Source organism: Salvelinus sp. IW2-2015, linkage group LG4q.1:29, assembly GCF_002910315.2.
Source record: "Salvelinus sp. IW2-2015 linkage group LG4q.1:29, ASM291031v2, whole genome shotgun sequence".
Classification (NCBI taxonomy): Eukaryota; Metazoa; Chordata; class Actinopteri; order Salmoniformes; family Salmonidae; genus Salvelinus; species Salvelinus sp. IW2-2015.
In genome coordinates this window covers 6,985,212-7,008,465 of record NC_036842.1, presented here as the reverse complement: position 1 = coordinate 7,008,465, position 23,254 = coordinate 6,985,212, and the positions used below count along the sequence as shown (strand labels likewise).

Here is a 23,254-nt window from a genome sequence, read left to right as displayed (position 1 = left end):
CCTGAACAAAGGGAGGAAGGTCAAAATCAAAAGTAACAGTCAGTATCTGGTGTGGCCACCAGCTGCATTAAGTACTGCAGTGCATCTCCTCATGGACTGCACCAGATTTGCCAGTTCTTGCTGTGAGATGTTACCCCACTCTTCCACCAAGGCACCTGCAAGTTCCCGGACATTTCTGGGGGGAATGGCCCTAGCCTTCACTCTCCGATCCAACAGGTCCCATACGTGCTCAATAGGATCCGGGCTCTTCGCTGGCTATGACAGAACACTGACATTCCTGTCTTGCAGGAAATCACGCACAGAACGAGCAGTATGGCTGGTGGCATTGTCATGCTGGAGTGTCATGTCAGGATGAGCCTTTCAATAAGGGTACCACATGAGGGAGGAGGATGTCTTCCCTGTAACTTACAGCGTTGAGATTGCCTGCAATGTCAACAAGCTCAGTCCGATGATGCCCCAGACCATGACGGACCCTCCACCTCCAAACCGATCCTGCTCCAGAGTACAGGCCTCGGTGTAACGCTCATTCCTTCGACGATAAACGCAAATCCGACCATCACCGCTGGTGAGACAAAACCACGTCTCGTCAGTGAAGAGCACTTTTTGCCAGTCCTGTCTGGTCCAGCGACGGTGGGTTTGTGCCCATGGGCGACGTTGTTGCCGGTGATGTCTGGTGAGGACCTGCCTTACAACAGGCCTACAAGCCCTCAGTCCAGCCTCTCTCAGCCTATTGCGGACAGTCTGAGCACTGATAGAGGGATTGTGTGTTCCTGGTGTAACTCGAGCAGTTTTTGTTGCCATCCTGTACCTGTCCCACAGGTGTGATGTTCGGATGTACCGATCCTGTGCAGGTGTTGTTACACGTGGTCTGCCACTGCGAGGACGATCAGCTGTCCGTCCTGTCTCCCTGTAGCACTGTCTTAGGCGTCTCACAGTACGGACATTGCAAGTTATTGCCCTGGCCACAACTCCAGTCCTCATGCCTCCTTGCATCATGCCTAAGGCACGTTCACGCAGATGAGCAGGGACCCTGGGCATCTTTCTTTTGGTGTTTTTCAGAGTCAGTAGAAAGGCCTCTTTAGTGTTCTAAGTTTTCATAACTGTGACCTTAATTGCCTACCGTCTGTAAGCTGTTAGTGTCTTAACGACCATTCCACAGGTGCATATTCATTAATTGTTCATGGTTCATTGAACAAGCATGGGAAACAGTGTTTAAACCCTTTTACAATGAAGATCTGTGAAGTTATTTGGATTTTTACAAATTATCTTTGAAAGACCGGGTCCTACAAAAGGGACGTTTCTTTTTTTGCTGAGTTTATATTGAGTAGCTGTGGAATTGAAACGGGAGGGATACAGGGCTCGATTTGTACGTGGTCGCGCGCACACACACGTATGTGCACACACTCTTGCGCATACTTACACACAAGCCTGTGATTTGTGTATACACACACACACACACACACACACACACACACACACACACACAAATACATACGATGGTACAGGGTCATCCCGTCCACCTCCAGCAGGGCCCAAACAATCTGGCGGATGAGTTTTCTCTCTGTAGAATATAAATGTTCACATCATCGACAGTATGGTGACCTTTGACCTACATGTACAGTAGTAGTTGAGATCCCCGTCTATCCCGACTCATGTACATGTGTTTTAGGTGTCCTGATTTGCCTACTATTTAAGTCATTTATTTAATGGCCCATTTGTTAATATGAACATTAAAATGATGGTTATTCATATGGCTAGCATCTGTCACGATAAGCAGGCTCTACCACTACATCCTTTCACTTTGTTCTGTAAACATTCTACTCTAGCTACTACACCCAATGTGTCTGTGCGTGTGCGTGCGTGCGCATAAATTGCTTGTTTGATGGGGATGTTGGGGCGGGCAGAAAAATAACGGTGAGAACGGCTATCTAGCTGAGCGGTCAGACGCTATGTTGCCAGTCTTGTCATGGTATAGAAACTATTGACTAATACTTCTCTGAGAGCAATGGTTTCAGTTGAAATGCCTGTTAAAGGTTGTGGTCATGAGTGACTTGTTTGTTCACAAAACGTTAATATCCAAACAAAGGCCTACTGTTTGTGTTGTTGTTGTATTTAGAACCCACCACAGCCCATCTTTTGTCTACACTCTTTTTGTCTACACTCTTTTTGTCTACACTCTCTTTTTTTCTACACTCTTTTTTTTTTGTCTACCCCCCCCGTGATCTGAGGAAGATGGAGTGAAAGTGGAGGTAAAGTGATATTGTCCCTCCGTCTGTCTCCCACAGGGATCTGGCTGCCAGGAACTGTCTGGTGGGAGAGAGCAACCTGCTGAAGATCAGCGACTTTGGGATGTCGAGACAAGAGGACGATGGGATCTACTCGTCGTCCGGCCTCAAACAGATCCCCATCAAGTGGACGGCTCCAGAGGCATTAAATTATGGTAATTTAATGCCAGAGGCTTTACTTTTCACCAATTTCGTTATCAAACCTCCAAATATATTTGTCATTATGTGCTTAACACTAGCCTAACCCCAAAACACTGGCCTAACCCAGCAAAATGCAACTACAGTAGTTGGTATTTAGGGAAGAAAGCTCTTAATTGTGTTTTTTTGGAGTATATGATTTGAAGTCTGCAGAAGGTAGCATAGCTTTTTGATGACACAACATCCTCAACATGTCACCACATTTCTTCTCCAATACATGGTGGCTGAGAGTGTTGTTGTTGTCCCAGGGAGATACAGCTCGGAGAGTGACGTGTGGAGCTATGGGATCCTCCTATGGGAAACGTTTAGTCTCGGAGTGTGTCCTTACCCTGGGATGACCAACCAGCAGGCCAGAGAGCAAGTGGAGAAAGGTAAGAAGACGTCCCTCCAAGGGTTCAGAGTGTCGTCTTGATTTCCTTGTCTGACAGAATATCTGTGTTAGCTTGGTGGCCGGATCCGTTTGTGCTTTAGCCAACTCCTCTGTTGTTGATTTCTTTAGGCCAGTGGCCAGAGGAGTATGTGCTCCAGTAATTTGTTGACAAGATCGTTTAACCGATTGTATCTTATGATTTTGCCTGTTTTTAGAGATTTCGGACACCACATATGACCATTAGTGGTCTGATGAAGGCATTTCTGACTGGTAACGGTCTTTAAGAATGAAAGAACGGTGTACTAATTAGGTATAAAACTGAAGGTAATGAGAGAACTCAAAAGACAACGCCACCATAATTATGCATTGACCATTGAGTGAGTTATCTGTGTTCTCTTTCATTGGATTTGGCCTTAGAGCCAATTACTTGAAAAACTACAAGTAGTCGTGAAGAGAACCGCATTGGTTGGTAATGTGTTTTCCAACCTTATACCCCTGATTATCCTGCCTCAATCCATCCTAGGAAATTCACTCAAATTGTGTGTGTGTCTGTCTGTCTTTCACCCCCATCTTAGGCTACAGAATGTCCTGTCCACAAAAGTGCCCTGATGAGGTTTACAAAGTCATGCAGAAGTGCTGGGAGTACAAGCCTGAAAACCGGCCAAAGTTTGCCGACCTTCAGAAAGAACTGGCCTCGGTCAAGAAAAAATAGCACCCAGGTAGGGGAAGGGGGACCAAGTCATGCATCACCTCCAGGGAATCATCCCCTTACAACCACAGAACGTTACGTCCTTGATGCTACTTGTCGTGATTGTATTTACGGTTTATACTTTGTCACAAAATCACTGTGTTATTTGCCTATGCAACTGTTTTGAGCCATTATCAAGGAGAGAGGTCTCTGCTTAGCTTGGATCATTGTCAAAATACGACCGTATTTCTTTTTGAACCTGGTGCTCTTTTATTCCTGTTCCTTTCTTTCACCTCTTACTGAACCTCAGTAAACGTCAGGTATTTTGGAGCAAAACCATGCAAACATGGAAAGATGATGTGTGTGATACGTAAAACGATGCTCCGTTGAACATACAGTGAGCTCAAACCGTACTGGGACAGTGACAAATGATACAAATGCTATTTGTGCATCCTTATTCACAATTCATTCAGGATTATCTGTAATCATGGTAGCATCCACATTAATACAGAAGTGTTTAGAAGCAAATGATATTCATATTTACAGTAAAAGCGATTCCAAAATGGCGCAATACATTATTTACCATTCATTTCTATTGGGCCTAAAATAATCTGAAACACAACCAAATTTAACAGCAAATGTGTCCACAAACTTGATGTAGTCATTGTGTGCTATGAATATGGGACCAAAGACATACGTTTTTACTATTTTAATACAAATAAGTGAATTTGTCTTAATTCTTTTGGTGCCTTAAAATGGGGTGACTATGTACAAAGAGTGCTGTAATTTCTGAACGATTCTCTGTTTGGATAAAAAAAATACCCTCAAATTAAAGCTGACAGTCTGCACTTTAACCTCATAGTTATTGTATCATTTTACATCCAAAGTGCAGGAGTACAGAGCCAAAACAACAACAACCGTGTCACTGTCCCAATACTTTTGAAGCTCACTGTATGACTTCTGCTGTTTTGCTATTGCTCATCATTCATTCATAGCCACAATAATGAACATTTTCCAAAAGTTTATTTATAATTTTTTTTAGGGGCCCCGAGTTTGGTCCTGTTAAGGTAGGATGGTTTATGAGGACGTGAAAAAGGTTTCTGGGGCTCCGTGTAGCTGTGCAACCTCCAAAACAGACTGATAAGGTAGATGCACTCTGTAGCTCATTTCAGTCTTTAGACAGATTGCGTATGAGAACCTGTTGTTCTCTTTACCAGCAGATCATACCTCGGGGTTATTATTGTATGTCTCAAGCTTGACTTTTCGACTTTCCAGGAAGAAAAATACTTCTAGCTGAAAGTCTTGTTTGTGACGATTTTGAGATCAGCTACAGTGTCTTTCCAAAGATCAAGTATTCTCTTCACTCACACCATTCAATCTAGGAAACCTTTTAAGTGTAACATACAAGGATTAGTGCAATTTGTTACACCATTTTCCTATAATTATTCAGGCTATAAAATGCAGAAATATTGCAATAATACTGCCTTAATTATAAAGTGAATGAACTTCTAAGTTGTGTATTTGTAATTAATACAATTTGACTTTGAATGATTTAATTTAAGACCCTCCAGATTGCTGCCTCATTTCTAAGTATTGGTCAGTTGTTACAACCTCACTACTTTTGTATGATCTGAGAATTAGAATGTATCATAACTGTACTATCTGACGTGAAATGTGACATTTTCGCATTTCGTGTCAAAAACAGTCCGCTGTTACATTAGCCATGACAGTTTTAAGGAACTCCAGTTTTCAGGCATTCATATGTTGTGGTATTTTCTACTTCAGACAATTATTTTTGTGAAACACAATTGTAAATCGTTGATAGACATTGCATTCAGTAATGAACAGTGAACTAGTTTTCATTCAGTATACTTAGGGCCAGGAGTTTTATCTGACCATGCGTCATGACCAGGATAAAACTCTGGGACCTAGGGCTGGAATCAATCTGTATCGCGATTCGCGGAAGATCCGCAGTATGGCGTGATTGAAATGAAAGATAATTTTAATTGAGCCGACCAATGCAGTGTTTACCGGGAACGTTGCCTTTTAAATTTAAATCGTGCTTTACCGTGAATTTTCCGCAACACGGATTGAATTGAGCCCCTAGGCCTAGTCAATAACTAGGGGCTACAGTTTTTCCTGACCAGGAAATTCTCCTGGCTCTATAGTGAATTAGCTATTCCAGTCGCTTCTGTATTCGGGTCATTCCTCTAAGGCTGCCATGTCTCCATGTAGCCAAGCTCCTTGCCATTTTGTGCTGACAGTCCAGATGTGTCTTTAAAAGCATCTTCTTTGAATTAAACACATCACATCCATCCATCAGTTTCACTTGTCTTTCGAATTTTACAATCAAACATTCCTCTTCCTGTATTTTGTAAATGCTATAACCTTTTTCTACATTTTGTTTTTCGAATACTAATCTGAAAAAATGCAATCGTGCAAATGTAGGTCACTCTTTATCGGTGTGTAGCTCTATAGGATTATTTCTTCGATAAAGAAAACATTGTCTATGTTTTGCGTCTCTATCTGCATGATTGTTTGTACATTTTTAGTATGTATAAAAGATATTTGGAAAGATCCTCCTATTTCCTATCCTGTGTATACAATGTCAAACTGTCATGACCTCATCCGTTGTCTCTCAAATTACATCATATTCCCCATAGTGCACTTATATGTGAAAGGTAGTGCACTACATGGTAAATAGGTTGTCATTTGAGACTGGAGTAACAGTTATTGAGTGGTTTCTCCAGTCAAATTACCTCCAGATTGTTTTTCTTGCATTCCAGACGACCTAGTTACAGCTTTAGTTCTAAACACCAAACCATTGATTTGTACGTATATTTTTTATTAACATTGTCTTCAATAACAAAAAGGTGTAGAATGAATGGGTGCCTACATCTTAACTACTGGTTGATGAGCACAATATATTTCTGTTTAAACAAATTTAAGGCATACACCTTTTGTAGTAACCCTTTTATTTATTTGAGACACTAAAATAGTATTCTTAGCATTTTGTATCAATTTCAGTCTAAGATATTTGCCAGTGTTTTTATAGAATTTGTTCTATGGTTTAATTTGTTTTCTATTTTTATTCTCATGCAAAGTGACCAAGTCTAGATTTTGCCATGGGTAGTTGGAGATTCACCTCTACGCTACTGGCCAATGCATGATATGCAAACCATTATTACATCTGTGGTGAATGGAATTGTATTTTCTTTTGTTACTCATGTTTTTTTAGTGACTGTAATTCTGCTTCACAATTCAATGTGACTGTCTTGTGCTGTATCATCGTTTATTTACTCCAAGGCCAACTTTACAGCGTTCGAAAGTATGCGCCTTATTGAGCGCTTTTCCTAAGGTATATTGCTAATATTTGAGTCTGTGTCAGACTAATTTAAAGAGCTGGGATATTTATTGCCACAATAGAGACCTTTATATATTTTGATTGCACTTTTGGCCATGTTAAAGACACTATCAGAAAAGGGCACACTAGTACTGTTGTGTTAATTGTTTCGCTCAACATGTTTCCCTTTTAATAAAGACCATATCTAAAGTAAAAAGTGGACAATGCACTGGATTTAAGTGATCAAATTAATGTTACACGGTTACCCCACTTCAGAGTAAGAATTGAAAAATGTCCTTAACTGTATATTCCCCTTGTTAATGATCAAATCTCATGTCATGTTTTTTTTATACTGTGTACTTGCAATAAATCTTTTTTGGCTCTTTGAATCTCAAGTGTTATCTGTTTGGGGAGGTGCAGAGATGAATTTAAATCCATTTTCAGAATACAAATATCTGATCCTCATTCAACAGGCAACCAGAGGCTTGCGATGGTGTAGTGCCTAATCTTTCCCTCGTATGAATGGCTTCTATACAAACTGAGTAAGGAAGTTATGAATTTGATAGAGTTCTTGAAGACAAAGCCTTACCCACACTACAGCCTTTATTGAACACGGGAAACAAAATGATTTAGAAAATGAGTACAATAAGGTGCATAATAAGCAGTGCTTTCATCTGTATAAAAAAAAAAAAGTGCATGTAAAATGCGTTAACAAAAATCTGGGCTAAACAAATTGCAATTTCCTATCCTTCATTAAAACATACATTCATAACAAAAACTTGATTACACAGATAATATTTTCTCAGAAAATAAGCCTGAACTGTCACTCAGACATGGAACTTACATGTGCAGAACTAAATAAACCTCATGACGTGCTAAAATGCGGAGAGGCAGTGACAGAAAAAGTAATTCTTTTAATTTAAGCGTTAGAGGCCTCTTGTGGATTCACCGCGTTCCGGCTGCGCTGTGATTGGACGGAGGGATGTACTGGTCCGACACAAACGAGGTGGGTGCAGGGGTCTCCGCGACAACCGGCAACAGGACGTGACGACAGACAGGGCAAGTCCCAGACTAGAGAGAAGATACCATAAGTCAATATAAACAATCACAAAAGACATTGACACAGGCCAGGTGCTAGACTGATGCCACCATCATTTAAATTACATGCAAATGATCATGTACATGAAAGGTTAGTCTTCAAAATAAGTAATTATCCACACACCTTCTGGAGCCAGAGAGTCACGCAGATCTTGTGGAACATGTGGTGGCACGGCAACTGGGTTGCAATCTCATCTTTGACGTACTCACAACAGCAGATGGCACAGCACTGTTCCTGCCCTAGAGAGAGAGGGGGACAGAAAGGCAAGGATAAAGATTGAGGGATGCATAGAGAAAAGGACAAATGATATAAAAAAGAGACGCCGAGAAAGGCCCAGTCATACTGACACGGAGACACACAGGAAGTACTAATTGTAAGTGTCAGAGAACGGCGCGGCGCCATCTATCACTTCATGTTCTACAGCCCCAGCCTCAACCACACTGTTCTGTATTCACAGCCCCAAGCATTCACGTTCCATCAGGCTCGAATCGCTAGATCCACGTGCACACAGATGGAACTGTACGCTCCGACACATGGCGTGACGAATGGCGGCCATCTTGCCTCAACGCCTGCATGCCGTGATTTATTCCCGAGGACGCCTGGCGTGTCATAAACTTGACGCGGCGCCAGTGCATGAAAATGTTCTTTCCCCCTCTCTCACATTTACATTATGTGCCTATGACTCATATTATGCATCGCTTTACAGTTATTTCCTATCGTGGCATCACATCGGCTCTGTAACAGCAGGATATTGTCATACGGAACGCGTTGAGATTGTGAAACCCCTCTTTTTTTTATGATCCATTTTCTGGCAGAGTTAGCAGACTAATAAACAGAGCTTTAAGTCTATACCACCATGTGGCCAAGAGTATGTGGATATCTGCTCGTCAAAGATCTCGTTCCAAAATCATGGGCATTAATATGGAGTTGCTCCCGCCTTTGCTGCTATAACAGCATCCACTTTTCTGGGAAGGCTTTCCACTAGATGTTGGAACATTGCTGCAGAGACTTGCATTAGTAAGGTCGGACACGGATGTTGGGCGATTAGGCCTAACTCGCAGTCGGCGTTCCAATTCATCCCAAAGGTGTTCGATGGGGTTGAGGTCAGGGCTGAGGTCAAGTTCTTCACACCGATTGACAAACCATTTCTGTATGGACCTCGCTTTGTTCACGAGGGCATTGTCATGCTGAAATAGGAAGGGCCTTCCCCAATCAGTTGCCACAAAGTTGGAAGCACAGAATCGTCTAGAATGTCATTGAATGCTGTAGCGTTAAGATTTCCCTTCACTGGAACTAAGGGGCCTGAACCATGAAAAACAGCCCCAGACCATTATTTCTCCACCAAACTGGCACTATGCATTGGGGCAGGTAGCATTCTAATGGCATCCGCCAAACTGCAAATGGTAGAGCGTGATTCATCACTCCAGAGAACGTGTTTCCACTGCTCCAGAGTCCAATGGCGGCGAGCTTTACACCACTCCAGCCGACGCTTGACATTGCACATGGTGATCTTAGGCTGCTCAGCCATGGAAACCCATTTCATGAAGCTCCCAATGAGATTGCATTGCTGTGTGCTCGATTCTATACACCTATACCAACGGGTGTGGCTGAAATAGCAGAATCCACAAATTTGAAGGTGTCTATATACTATATATATATATATAGTATATTAGTAGCTCATTTCTTTCAGACAGTTAGTCTGGACTGGACTGCTGGTTGGCTAATGGTAAAACTGACTAAATACCGAGGTTGGGGATTTACAGAGTGGATAGTCCCACTAATTAGGCTACATGTTTTATTTTTATTCTGATATAAAAAGGCACTCATCATGTTGGTATTAAGCACTGCATTACCTAGGTCTATTACAGTAATTAGTGCATGCCAAATTAAAATAACTAATCTTACTCGTTCCACCACTGAAAATATGGCTTTGCTTGAGCCTTTTCAAAGGTCATTCTGAATTTCAACATTGACCAATGAATGGAATTCTTTACAGTATTGCACATTTAGCCATATTTAGCTACTTACACCCACAATGAGTGACAATCTCCATTTTCCCCCAATGCAAAGTGGGCAATTGCACACATTAACAATACAGCCATTTCAAAAAGGAGCGAAGGGAAGAGCTAGTCTGTTAGGACAAGATGTGGTCCTACCACTGTGGTCTTCTAGCACTGTGAACTTACCACTGTGGACCTCCAATATGGTGATCTGAGGCAGACACTCGATGATCTGTTCTGTTGCAGGAGGGTGAGCCTGCTCCACGTCGATGGACAGAGACTCAAGGTGGGCTAAAGCCGCCTGTGAACCAAACAGAAGAACATCAGGTGCCAACGTCCCTACGTGGTAGCTACAACGAACCGTGGTAGTTACAACAAAATGATAGTGTAGGTAGTTACACATTTTTAGGAATGTGTCTTGACGTTGTACAAGACCGCAACACGGTCTGTCAACATAGGATGGCACCATCTTGAAAAGCACATTTGAAACAAACCTTTTAGAGATGGAATGGTGTTTAACAAATATGGTCCTAAGATGCTTCCGTCTGCACTTATGCTTTAAGTGACTCGTGTCATTGTAGGCAAGGCAAACCAGTTATCATGATTTCTGAATTATCAAAATAAATAAAATCACAGCACATTTTGACTCATTCAGCAGTTTTTACTTGATTAAGTAGAATACTATTGGAAATGAATGCTGAGTTCCATTCATATTCCTGAAACAAGTTGAAAATGATGCCATTCTGCTTCCTGTTGACAAGAACTTTTGATAAATAGCCCAAAGTCAAAACACTGTTTTGAAGTGTCCAAATCAATAGTCAGTCAATACGCAGAAACAGTTTGTGATATATTGAAAACCTAAAACATAAAATGTACAACCTAAACATACGTGTGCAACAACAGTAATCATATGACTTGTATTTTATTAAAACTAGCACCATAAACTGCATATGCAAGTTGATAAGTGGCAATAAATCACTCATATCGATTAGGGGGGGGAAATCAGATTGTATGCACTGTTGAAACTAACCCCACCCCCCCAAAAAATGGAAACTGGAGATATTTTTTACATCACTGGTTAGAGAACAACCTGCAGAAGACTGTCTGCTACATTTTAAAGTGTTCGATTGATAAGGGTGTCGTGGAAAAATTAAGGGAAACACTGTTTTGTCGATTACTCGTATCGATATCACATTGAAATCAATAGAGCGAGTGGGGCGGGGAAATCAGGTTGCACGTCCTGTAAAAACTAGCACAGCTCAAAAAAAACAGTATACATCACTGGTAGAGGACAACTTCTAGAAGACAGCCAGCTGAACTGATGCCAATGCGGTAAGTGTAATGCAACAGTTTTGTTAAATCGCTCATATCGAAATCAATAGAACGGGGGCAAAACGTTTGGGTTGTGTCCGCTGTTTAAACATACATTATACAAAGACCACACGGAAACTTGGAATGATTGGTTAGATTATCATTCGTAGAAGGCTACTATCTATATTTTGGAATTGCAGACGTACATTTTGGAAGGCTGCCATCACAGAAAATGGAACAAACCACTTTCAATGAAACACGACCCGCTATAGGATATCAACAGTGACAACTGTTGGCTGCTATTTCAGTGATAGTTTGTCAAATCCGTGTATTGTGTATCTTTTATAGAGAGGCCGCCCAGAATTGTTCTCTAGTCTGTCCTTTTGAATTAGAAAATGACCAATCTAAAAAAAAAAAATGTTTTAAAAAAAGGTACAAAATCAAAGATATTGATCTGTTTTAAGCAATCCATCTTAATTCACCATGATGATTAAACTTTTATACTTACAAAAATAATGTGTAATTCCCCCCAATTCGATGTGTTCAAAACATGAACTTGTCTAATGTAGTAACACATATTGTCCAAATCAAGGAAAGTAGCATAACATAAAATAATTCAATATGGCAAAAAATAATTCCATATTTCATTTTAAGATGATAGTAAATGAAGCAAACTTGCAAAATGTTACAGTAACCATATATACTGTATTTTCACCATTTAGAGATGATCATTAAAACATATATCTTATGCACAATTTAACCAGGTGCTCTAGAACGAGGTCCCATAGTGACTACGCAGCAGTGCATTCGCTGTCCCTTGAGTCTAGGACTTGGGCCTTACCTCCATAGCTTGGGCAAGGCGCTCTTCAAGAGCCATGTATGTGAGGAGCTGAGGATCCACATAGGAAATAGCCTGGGCCATCCCAAAGCCCTCTCCAAAGTCATCAAGTAACCTAAGATGAAGCAAAACAAATTGCATTTAATTATGTCGAATTTTCTCATAACAATAGCATACCATGTCAATTTTTCCTGGTCAGTTCACATGGTCAGAGAAAACTCCTGGCTTTACATACATCTTACATTTAGGAAGTGAAACTACCATGTTGTAAAAGTCAACAAAGTACAGGCAAACCTCCGGGAAACAAAGGATCCATTTTCTATGATGAGATTTTCAAGAAATTCGAGATGCATTGCTTCTCGACAGACATGATTGTAATTCAAACTTGAGAAATTCTCAGGTCTTGAACACTACCTATCGAGGAGGCGCAAGACACTCGCTGGACAGTTGCCCCCCTCTAAGCAGGGCAGTATTAACAGAATTGTCTAGCTGTGCCCAACATTCAAACAGTAAAAATACTAATAGCATAGCAATGTTTTTGAAACAGCTGAAATGTATATAGACATTATCACTATATTTGAGACTTCTTTTCAGTGGCAACCCGTCGTTCAGGGCAGGTGGGGCAGAGAAATTAGAGATAAAATGTATCGGTGCTCATCGGCCATTACAAGTTAGTAGTCAAGAATTCAACAATGAGTAGTTTGGAAGGAAGCTAACTGTAAGCGTTGCAACGCAATCACTAGCCTGCTATTCAATGGAGAGGGTTTGTGGTCCAAGTCTTGGTTTAAGTGTCTCTTTTCAAAGATTAAAAAGTATAAACATTCGACACCATGGGCCAGAAAAGGTTGAATACATTGACCATGCTGTCAATCCAGCATGACTTCCGCCGCATTCAAAACAACTGGAAACTCGTAAATCTCAGACTTCAGTGAGTTTAAGACAAAAAAAGAAAAGAAAAGCCCAGCCTGGGAAAAATACGCTTTAAAACAGTCAACCAACTCGGAATTCCAAGTCGGGAACTCGGGCCTCTTTCTAGAGCTCCGACCAGAAGATCACTGACGTCATGATTCGACCTTGTTTTTCCCCCTGATTTCCCAGTTGTTTTGAAAACACCATGAATCCAGAGAATGCCAGACTTTGATGACACAATTTTCCCACAAGAAGGACCGCCACGCCACCTTCCTGTTCAAGTGAGCACAGCAAGGTGAGTCCAAAAATGTCTTATATGCTGCTGCATAAAATTATGTAATATGCCAGGGAGATGTGTACTGTAGTGTACTTCGCTCATTAATGTCTTAATCGAAATTACGGATTGCCTCTTATCCGCTCTTATGACATAGTTGGTACAGATCAATTTTCAGTAGAAACCACATTTTAAAAAGGCAGTAAATGAGGCTGAATGAACTGTTTTGCTGCCAGACAAGGCTCCGCTGATGTAGTAGTGGTAAGGATTAACTCCATAGTGCTGAAAATAAAGCTTGGCGGTTGGGACAGCTTTATGTAGGCCCTAAAAGTTTGTGGGCACGGTTTGTCACCGTTATTTTGCAATGAATGTATTGTTTAGTGTTGTGTTGCGGCTTTGCTGGCATTTTTATTTTATTTAATTAGGCAAGTCAGTTGAAAACAAATTCTTATTTACAATGACCGCCTATTCCGGCCAAACTCGGACGATGCTGGGCCAATTGTGCGCTGCCCTATGGGTCTCCCAATCACGGCCGGCTGTGATACAGCCTGGAATCGAACCTGGGTCTGTAGTGACGCCTCTAGCACTGAGATGCAGGGCCTTAGACCGCAGCGCCATTCAGGAGCCCACAGAATTCAGGACGGCCCATGTTCTGAATTCTGTCGCTGTACATTTCAAAATGTGTTGAACAAATAGCATGAATCTAAAACATGTTGGGGAGTTTGCCCCACCAAGATTTACATGCTAAAAATCGCCACTGCTTGTTTTATTGAGTTTTCACCTGAGCCTGTTACATTCTGAAATTGCCGCCGTATCTTTAAGGGACGCTCAACAGTGTTCCCCCACTGGCTGCTCTGAGCCACCGCCCAGGCAAGAACCCACCAGGGGAATTATCAACATTCTCAGTCACAATTTTGCATTTACCTCATAAAATAACTTTCACAATATTGATTAAATAAAGCTGGGTTTGTTCTCAGGTATCTTTAATACGCTGAAACCGTACATGTATATTTGTATGAGAGGGGTAATGCTAACATTGCTAGCTAGCAGTGTTATTGTCTTGCAAGCTACATTTAGCTAACACTTGTACAAACGAGAAATGTTTTACTTTCATTGTCTGCACATTATTCAAGGCTGTAATATGGTTTGGTAGCATTATTAATGTGAACCCAATATGTTTTAGAGGAAAAGTTGCTCACGTCGTTGAATAGTTTGCAAGCTTACTGCCAGCCACAACCAAAGGTTAGGCAAGGATGTAATGGAAATTGAAAAGTGTGTACATATTATGTAAATTAGACACTCGTCAAGCTGCCTCCCTTTAAATGTTCGTCAATGAGAATAGCTTCTAAACACAAAAGCCTTAAATTATACACTCAGTGTAGAAAACATTAGGAACACCTTCCTAATATTGACCTCAGAACAGCCTCAATTCGTCGGGGCATGAACTCTACAAGGTGTCGAGAGAGTCATGTTGAGTCCAATGCTTCCCACAGTTGTGTCAAGCAGGCTGGATGTCCTTTGGGTGGGGGACCATTCTTGATACACACGGGAAACTTGAGCGTGAAAAACCCAGCAGCGTTGCAGTTCTTGACACACTCAAACCGGTGCGCCTGGCACTTACTACCATACCCGTTCAAAAAGGCACTGACATTTTCCGTCTTTCCCATTCACCCTCAATGGGCCACATGCACAATCAATGTCTCAAGGCTTAAAACCCTTCTTTAACCCGTCTCCTCCCTTTCATCTACACTGATGGAAGTGAACGTAACATCAATAAGGGATCATAGCTTTCACCTGGAAAGTCTGTCATGGAAGGTGTTCCTAATGTTTTGGACACTCAGTGCATCTCTCACAACGTGGAGTAAAAAGCTTCCTGTTTCCCCACCTCCACTCGGCGTCCAGGTCCTCGCTCACGCTGGAGTCATCCTCCAGGTTGTTGTTCCCGTCCAGGATGAAGAGGCCCGGGTGGACAAAGTGACTCATGCCATCGGGGTCTTCGTCACTACTGCTGCCCGTCTCTCCGTTGTACATCAACCAAGGAATCTCCCCCTCCTCCAGAGGTGTAGGCTCCCTGCACACACACACACACACACACACACACACACACACACACTATGTTCATTGGGCACCAGACAGAAGAAAACAGACTGAAACAGGGAGGAACTTGTCCAATAAGGAACATTGATTTTCGTTGTGGCCGACCAAGTTTTCACCTTGCAACTGAAAATAAAAGTGTATGTACTGGACAATGTAGGCTATGCAGCTCGCCATTTATCAAGTTACACACATATGCAAACAAGCCAGAGCTACTGTACATCTTAGCTACTTAACTCATCAAAATCAATATCCACGGGAATGATTCAGCCTGCCTCGACTGATTTAATGGAAGACCTTGCTTGGACAGTGTGCTGCTGTGGCACTTAGCTTAATCGTCATTCCAGTCCACACCCTGGTTCAACATCGCAGCAGTAACACATGGAGGTGTGCATCTGAGGGCTGGCTGTGCTTACCAATGACATTCTATAGACATACAGTTGACTGACGAATGCAAAGTCTAAGTGCAGTGGTCCCCAGTCTCAATTTGAATAGTTTCTATTTAACTACTCATGTCTGCCTTGCTCCAGATTAGTGCATGCATTTAGACCAGTCTCAAGCAATTGATTGCATTTATCAGGAGGGAACTGTATATAAGGCCTGTATCATCATGGTGTATTTATCAGGAGGGAACTGTATATAAGGCCTGTATCATCATGGTGCATTTATCAGGAGAACTGTATATAAGGCCTGTATCATCATGGTGCATTTATCAGGAGAACTGTATATAAGGCCTGTATCATCATGAGTGCATTTATCAGGAGAACTGTATATAGGCTGTATCATCATGTTGCATTTATCAGGAGGGAACTGTAATAAGGCCTGTATCATCATGGTGCATTTATCAGGAGAAACTGTATATAAGGTCTGTATCATCATGGTGCATTTATCAGGAGGGAACTGTATATAAGGCCTGTATCATCATAGTGTATTTATCAGGAGAACTGTATATAAGGTCTGTATCATCATGGTGTATTTATCAGGAGAACTGTATATAAGGCCTGTATCATCATGGTGCATTTATCAGGAAACTGTATATAGGCCTGTATCATCATAGTGCATTTATCAGGAGAACTGTATATAAGGCCTGTATCATCATAGTGCATTTATCAGGAGAACTGTATATAAGGCCTGTATCATCATGGTGCATTTATCAGGAGAACTGTATATAAGGTCTGTATCATCATGGTGCATTTATCAGGAGGGAACTGTATATAAGGCCTGTTCATCATAGTGTATTTTAGGAGGAACTGTATATAAGGCCTGTATCATCATAGTGCATTTTCAGGAGAACTGTATATAAGGCCTGTATCATCATAGTGGCATTTATCAGGAGAACTGTATATAAGGCCTGTATCATCATAGTGTATTTATCAGGAGGGAACTGTATATAAAGTGCTGTATCATCATGGTGCATTTATCAGGAGAAACTGTATATAAGGCCTGTATCATCATAGTGCATTTATCAGGAGAACTGTATATAAGGCCTGTATCATCATAGTGCATTTATCAGGAGAACTGTATATAAGGTCTGTATCATCATGGTGTATTTATCAGGAGAACTGTATATAAGGCCTGTATCATCATGGTGCATTTATCAGGAGAACTGTATATAAGGCCTGTATCATCATAGTGCATTTATCATGGAGGGAACTGTATATAAGGCCTGTATCATCATAGTGCATTTATCAGGAGAACTGTATATAAGGTCTGTGTTATGGTGCTTACGCAGGGGGCAGGCTGAGCTCGGGTACGTCCTCCAGACTGCTGTTGTTGCTGATGTGCAGCTCGTCCAGGCCGGGCAGAGTCTCCCAGCTTTTCTGACGCTCCTTCTCCAGGCCAGAGTCCGACGTCCACGAGGCCGACCACTCCCCGTCGCTGCACTCCGAGCTGCAGACACACACGCGCAAGGATGTGTAAACATGCGCACACACACCATTTTACCTAGTCAACACCCCAACTAATCCTCTAGCTGTAAACACAAGACCTTCGCTAGCAACCTTTGCTTCCTCAATTCTCAGTTAATACTTCATCAGGACAACAGAGACCTTCATATTCACACTTTCCCAGAAAGGCTAAATAATATTGCGAGTTGCAATGTCATGGTTCATCAGAGATCTAGAAAATGACCGGTCTACATTTATGAATAATTCCAAAATGCAGACAAACTATACTGCTAATGTTTAACTGACATTTTCCATCACCGCAATCCATATTTTACTAGGCTCTAAGACCAAGAAAAAGGTCATACRTAAAAAATGTATATATAATGTATATTATAATACCTTTCCTCAGCCTTCATGAAAGGAGCACACGTCTCATTGAAATCCTCCAGATCTTCCCAGGTATCCTCTTCATCTGAATTAATTTTTCTACCWGCCTCTCCATGTTCACACCACCTCTCTATAGGGCTAAACCCATTCGATTCAGTCTGAGGAAAATCAAAGAGCATCTCCTGGTTTGGCCTTTCTGTTTGCGTCAGAAAGAACGGAGGTGCAGACACACACTTGGTCTTGCTGGCCTGTTTGGCTAAGCCACAGTCTACCTCCTCGCGGTGAGAACTCTTCCTCTTCTCCAGGTGTGTTTCACTCGTCTGCTTACGAATTTTGGGCCTCACCACCATCTCCGACTGTGTCCCTCTCTGGTTGTCGTTCCCCAGCTCGGCAGKACCTTTGGGACCGATGGGAGAGCCACCGGCTGCTAGGTTATCTGGTGTATGGTGGTCCTCAGTGCTGTTTTCCATGTGATCTGTTCCGTTGTGTTCTGATATATTCCTCTCAGGAGGGGGTTCCTCTGTGTCTGAATCTGATTTAGGATCGGTTCTAGATTCTTTCACTGACTCAGTGTCTCTGAGGGAACAGTCTGTCCCGTCACACGATTTTGTATACAAATACGAGTGCAAACCGCTGAGATAGTCAAACTCTTTACCCAGCTCGAAGATCATGTCATCCAGTCTTTTCTGGAGACCGTGAGACAGGTCGGAGCCCTGCCCCTCCTCCTCCTCGCCTCCACTACTGTCCGGCTCATAAGCATCAATATTTACAAAGCTCAATACGCTAGAATTAGAAGGGTTACTGTCCTCGGAGATAGGCCACGCACTGGCTTCACCACTTTTCTTCAAGACATTTTGGTCCTGGTCACTCTTAAGTTTCTTGTAATGGACGGAGCGGGCTTCCGATGGCTTCCTAGAAGTTGACTGTTTCTTGTGGGGAGGATCTTTGCCAGATTTGGCTTTTACTTCTGGGCGAACCGAACTCCATGACACAGGAAAGCTGGTGTGAAGTGTCGAGGAGATGTTCCCTTTTGAAGGTAGAGGAGAGAGAGRCATTTTAGTCACAGCTAAAAACAAAACCAAAACGTCTACCATGACTTGTCAATACACAATGATTACACTTGTTGAAAGAGAAAGGAGGAGAGACAATAGAGCAAAGACAGAAAAGAGCGGTCCTTGTTTTCTGAATACAGATATAGCGTGCAGCAGCTCCAACCAGACATATTTTATTAAAGAGCAGAATAAGGGATTCATAGGCTTAGCTGCTCACACTGCATTCCATGTCACACGATAAATCAATCCAAACCTCAAGCTATACAGTACTCACTCACTCACATGCTGCTGCTGCTCACTACACAATCTGCTTACTGGTCTGCCATGGATGATATCACAAAAACAATAAACACAACTTCCATTGATTTGCCGACCTTGTTATCATTGTTAACATGCAGAAATATAGACCTGTATCATTGCTTGAAAGAGACAAATATGCTCTTCAGACTCAGACTACATCTTGTCCCTCAGACAATCAATGCACTGCAAATGGGACTTGAGAAGGCGCATAATAGATGTACTTGCACCGTGAACGTACGTATGGAATGCGCTCTATGGACACCGTCCATTTCCATAGCTGGCCAACCCTCCACACTGGCTGGGTTCCTGTGCTTGGCAGAGGTTGGGCGGAAGCTAACGTATGCATGCCTCCTGCCGTATCTCCTTCCTGTTATTGTGTGATATCCAACAGCCGGTTTGGGCCAGGCTGACTTGCCAGCTTCCTGACCCATCACTAGAGAGAGAGGAAATAACAACATTGAAATAAACAGCTTCAAAACTAAAAGCTGCAAAGAGAGTGCCTGATGGTTTAATCGAACCTGAAAGTAGACCAATTGTCTGAGAAAATGTAACTTTGATCCATACAAAATACAGAACAGTAAAGATACAAGAAACATTGCTGCAAGCCATTATGGTTGTGGTGGGCTTCTTTACACTTAAAATCCGTCTGGAAATGTTGGCAAAGGAAAGCGAAAACACTCAAATATGATTAACATGGCATGAAAGAAGTAAACAGTCATGGTCTTGCTAAAATTCTTGTGGACCTACAAATGTGACCGAAATTGAGAAACAGAAAAAGCAGAATGTATATACAATATCAAATTCAGTACTACCAGCAGTGCTACGAAATTATCCAAAGAAAGTATGATATGCCTCTCTCTGGCTGGGTTCAAATAAAATGTTATTTGTCACATGTGCCGAATACAACAGGTGTAGACCTTCCTGTGAAATGTTTACTTACAAGCCCTTAACCAACAATGCAGTTCAAGAAAAAGGGGTAAGAAAAATGTTAAAATAAAATAAAGTTTAAAAAAAAATTTAATAAAAAGTGACAAAATAACAATACCGAGGCTCTATACAGGGGGTATCGATACCGAGTCAATGTGCGGGGGTACTGGTTAGTCAAGGTAATTTGTACATGTAGGCAGTGGTGGAAAAAGTACCCAAATGTCATACTTGTGTAAAAGTAAAGATACCTTCATAAAAAATGACAAGTKWAAGTCACCCAGTAAAATACTACTTGAGTAAAAGTCTAAAAGTATTTGGTTTTAAATATACTTAACTTCTTATGGCTGGAAGCAGTATTGAGTAGCTTGGATGAATAAGATGCCCAGAGTAAACTGCCTGCTACTCATGCCCAGTTGCTAATATATGCATATTATTAGTAGATTTGGATAGAAAACACTCAAGTTTCTAAAACTGTTTGAATGAAGTCTGTGAGTATAACAGAACTCATATGGCAGGCAAAAACCTGAGAAGAAATCCAACCAGGAAGTGGGAAATCTGAGGTTTGTAGGTTTTCAACTCATTGCCTATCGAAGATACAGTGGAATATTGGTCATATTGCACTTCCTAAGGCTTCCACTAAATGTCAACAGTCTTTAGAACCTTGTTTGATGCTTCTACTGTGAAGGAGGGGGGAATGAGGGCTCTTTGAGTCATGGGTCTGGCAGAGTGCCATGAGCTGACCACGCACATTCACGTGACAGAGTTAGCTTGCGTTCCATTGCATTTCTGAAGACAAAGGAATTCTCCGGTTGGAACATTATTGAAGATTTATGTTAAAAACATCCTAAAGATTGATTCTATACATCGTTTGACATGTTTCTACGAACTGTAATATGACTTTTTGTCTGAACTTTCGCATGGACTTGCCCGCGCGAACAAAAAGGAGGTATTTGGACATAAATGATGGACTTTATGGAACAAATCAAACATTTATTGTGGAACTGGGATTCCTGGGAGTGCATTCTGATGAAGATCATCAAAGGTAAGTGAATATTTATAATGCTATTCTGACATCTGTTGACTCCACAATATGGCGGAAATCTTCATGGCTTGTTTGGGCTCTGAGCGCTGTACTCAGATTATAGCATGGTGTGCTTTTTCCGTAAAGTTTTTTWAAATTCTGATACAGCGGTTGCATTAAGGAGAGGCTTATCTAAAGTTCCATGTATAACACTTGTATCTTTTAGCAATGTTTATTATGAGTATTTCTGTAAATTGATGTTTTGGAAGCTAAACATCACTGAACATAACGCTCCAATGTAAACTGAGATTTTTGGATATAAATATGAACTTTACCGAACAAAACATACATGTATTGTGTAACATGAAGTCCTATGAGTGTCATCTGATGAAGATCATCAAAGGTTAGTGAATAATTTTATCTCTATTTCTGCTTTTTGTGACTCCTCTCTTTGGCTGGAAAAATTGCTGTTTTTCTGTGAATAGGTGCTGACCTAACATAATGATATGTTGTGCTTTCATTGTAAAGCCTTTTTGAAATCGGACACTGTGGTGGGATTAACAACAAGTTTATCTTTAAAATGGTGTAAAATACTTGTATGTCTGAGGAATTTTAATTATGAGATTTCTGTTGTTTTTTAATTTGGCGCGGGATTCCAGCCATAAGAAGTTTTAATAGTCACATGTACAGGGTTGCAGGTGTGATTGCAGGGTAGTGACAATCTCCGCCCTCCAACATGCATGACTAAGTGATATCAAATAATGAAAATGGTAAATTAAAAATTAAAAAAGAGAAATATAACTACACACATCATCATAACTGTAGCAGTGATGAATAAATCAAATGTCCATTGGGGGTGGAGGCAGAGTAAAGACTTGAGGAAAATGCTGATCATAGGGTGGGGGTGGGGGGGGTGACCCTTGAGGGGTTGTACTTGTGAAATAAATAAAACAAAAAATATATATTTTAATCAATAATAAACATATTGTCAACTGCAACATTGATGAATGTCGTTTGGGTACGGGCAGAGTAAAAGTCCAGGTAACGCGTTAGCTAGCTGACTAAGTTAACGTTAGTAGTGGCTATTCAGCAGCCTGATGTGATGGTCTGAAGGTAGAAACGATTGGCCCCGATACGATAACAGTAACGTTAGTCAATTTAGCTGATTATTAGTGCGTGTATTTTCACAAGATAACATTTTTATTTGTAGATGGAACTTGGAAAAACGCTTGGCCCTGGCCTAACGTTGGCTAACTAACTGTGTTGTGTTATGCTAGCTAACGTTAGCTTGTCAAAAAAGCTTCCTCTTCTGGTTGTCAACAATACATGCAGTAAACTAGTTGGCTACTGTAGCAATTTTCAAACGGCAAGGGACAAAACATTTCAGTTGTTATCAATCAAACATTAGCGATTACCTTATTTTAACCAATATCAACATCAAATACAAAATATGGTCGTATTACCTGTCCCCGAGACTTCCTCTCCGTCCGAAACTGCGAACAAACCTATAAGCCAACGTCATCCGCAAAGAGTGTCATGTGACCGGCTTTCTCCAATCAGAATGTCCGAGACTGCATTAGCAACATAAGTAGTGAGGAGTAGGAGTACGCCTTTTCAAACATCGTTTTAAGCTTTGTTTTACTATTTACATTTACAGCTGATTTCGGGATTGTATATCGATTCGCTCCTTAAATATTTGTCATCTGGTGTATTCGTTTCAGTCTCTGAATTGCTGAATATAACTTTTCTCCGCCAGCTCCTGATATCAGGGCATTTCCTGAATTTGCCTAGTGCGCATGTGCGCCCAGAAGTATATCCAGTCCGGGGCTCGTTTTCCATTTTTTAAATTATTTTTTAAATATTATTTTGATCATGAACACAACAAATACAAAAAAACAGAAATATACCAACAATAGTACATAAACCTAACAGACAGGGGTATTACATATCAAGATTCATTTTCAATTTGTTAAATACTTTTATGGCGCGTACTGCTTTTTGTTTTTACATTTACGGATCATTTCAAAATAATATTTACATTCTATCTTAAATAATGTGAAAAGGGGTTTGTTCTCTGCCCACTTCATTTTATGGATACAGAATCTTCCATGAAAGATAAACAAATTAACAATGAAAGTTAATTCAGGGTCCATATCATTTGGATCAAAATAAAGCATAATATCAGAGTCTCTCAGTTTACCATTAATAGTTGTTTCTTTTAAAATAAAATCTTMTAACTCACTCCAAAAWCTTCTGACATAAGAACAATCCC

The 23,254-nt window shown here is 41.1% G+C and overlaps 2 protein-coding genes across 3 annotated transcripts in view; one reads left to right on the top strand and one right to left on the bottom strand.

Moving 5' to 3' along the window:
• The window catches only part of fer (fer (fps/fes related) tyrosine kinase), a 35,050-nt gene extending 27,777 nt beyond the window's left edge, over positions 1 to 7,273 (top strand). For both annotated transcript variants that reach the window (XM_023983507.2, XM_023983506.2), the window contains exons 17-19: positions 2,286 to 2,440; positions 2,732 to 2,854; positions 3,429 to 7,273. In XM_023983507.2, coding sequence (XP_023839275.1) covers positions 2,286 to 2,440; positions 2,732 to 2,854; positions 3,429 to 3,565 — 415 coding nt within the window. In that variant the 3' untranslated portion in view covers positions 3,566 to 7,273. The remainder of the gene's footprint in view (positions 1 to 2,285; positions 2,441 to 2,731; positions 2,855 to 3,428) is intronic.
• A 194-nt stretch (positions 7,274 to 7,467) lies between these two features.
• On the bottom strand, positions 7,468 to 22,668 carry pja2 (praja ring finger ubiquitin ligase 2). Its single transcript, XM_023983505.2, has 9 exons — positions 22,446 to 22,668; positions 19,273 to 19,467; positions 17,695 to 18,709; positions 17,138 to 17,299; positions 15,201 to 15,386; positions 12,136 to 12,247; positions 10,170 to 10,284; positions 8,107 to 8,222; positions 7,468 to 7,955 (listed from the first exon to the last, which is right to left on the bottom strand). The coding sequence occupies exons 2-9, from the start codon at positions 19,463 to 19,465 to the stop codon at positions 7,830 to 7,832; spliced, it is 2,025 nt and encodes a 674-aa protein (XP_023839273.1). The 5' UTR covers positions 19,466 to 19,467; positions 22,446 to 22,668; the 3' UTR covers positions 7,468 to 7,829.
• Positions 22,669 to 23,254: the final 586 nt, after the last annotated feature.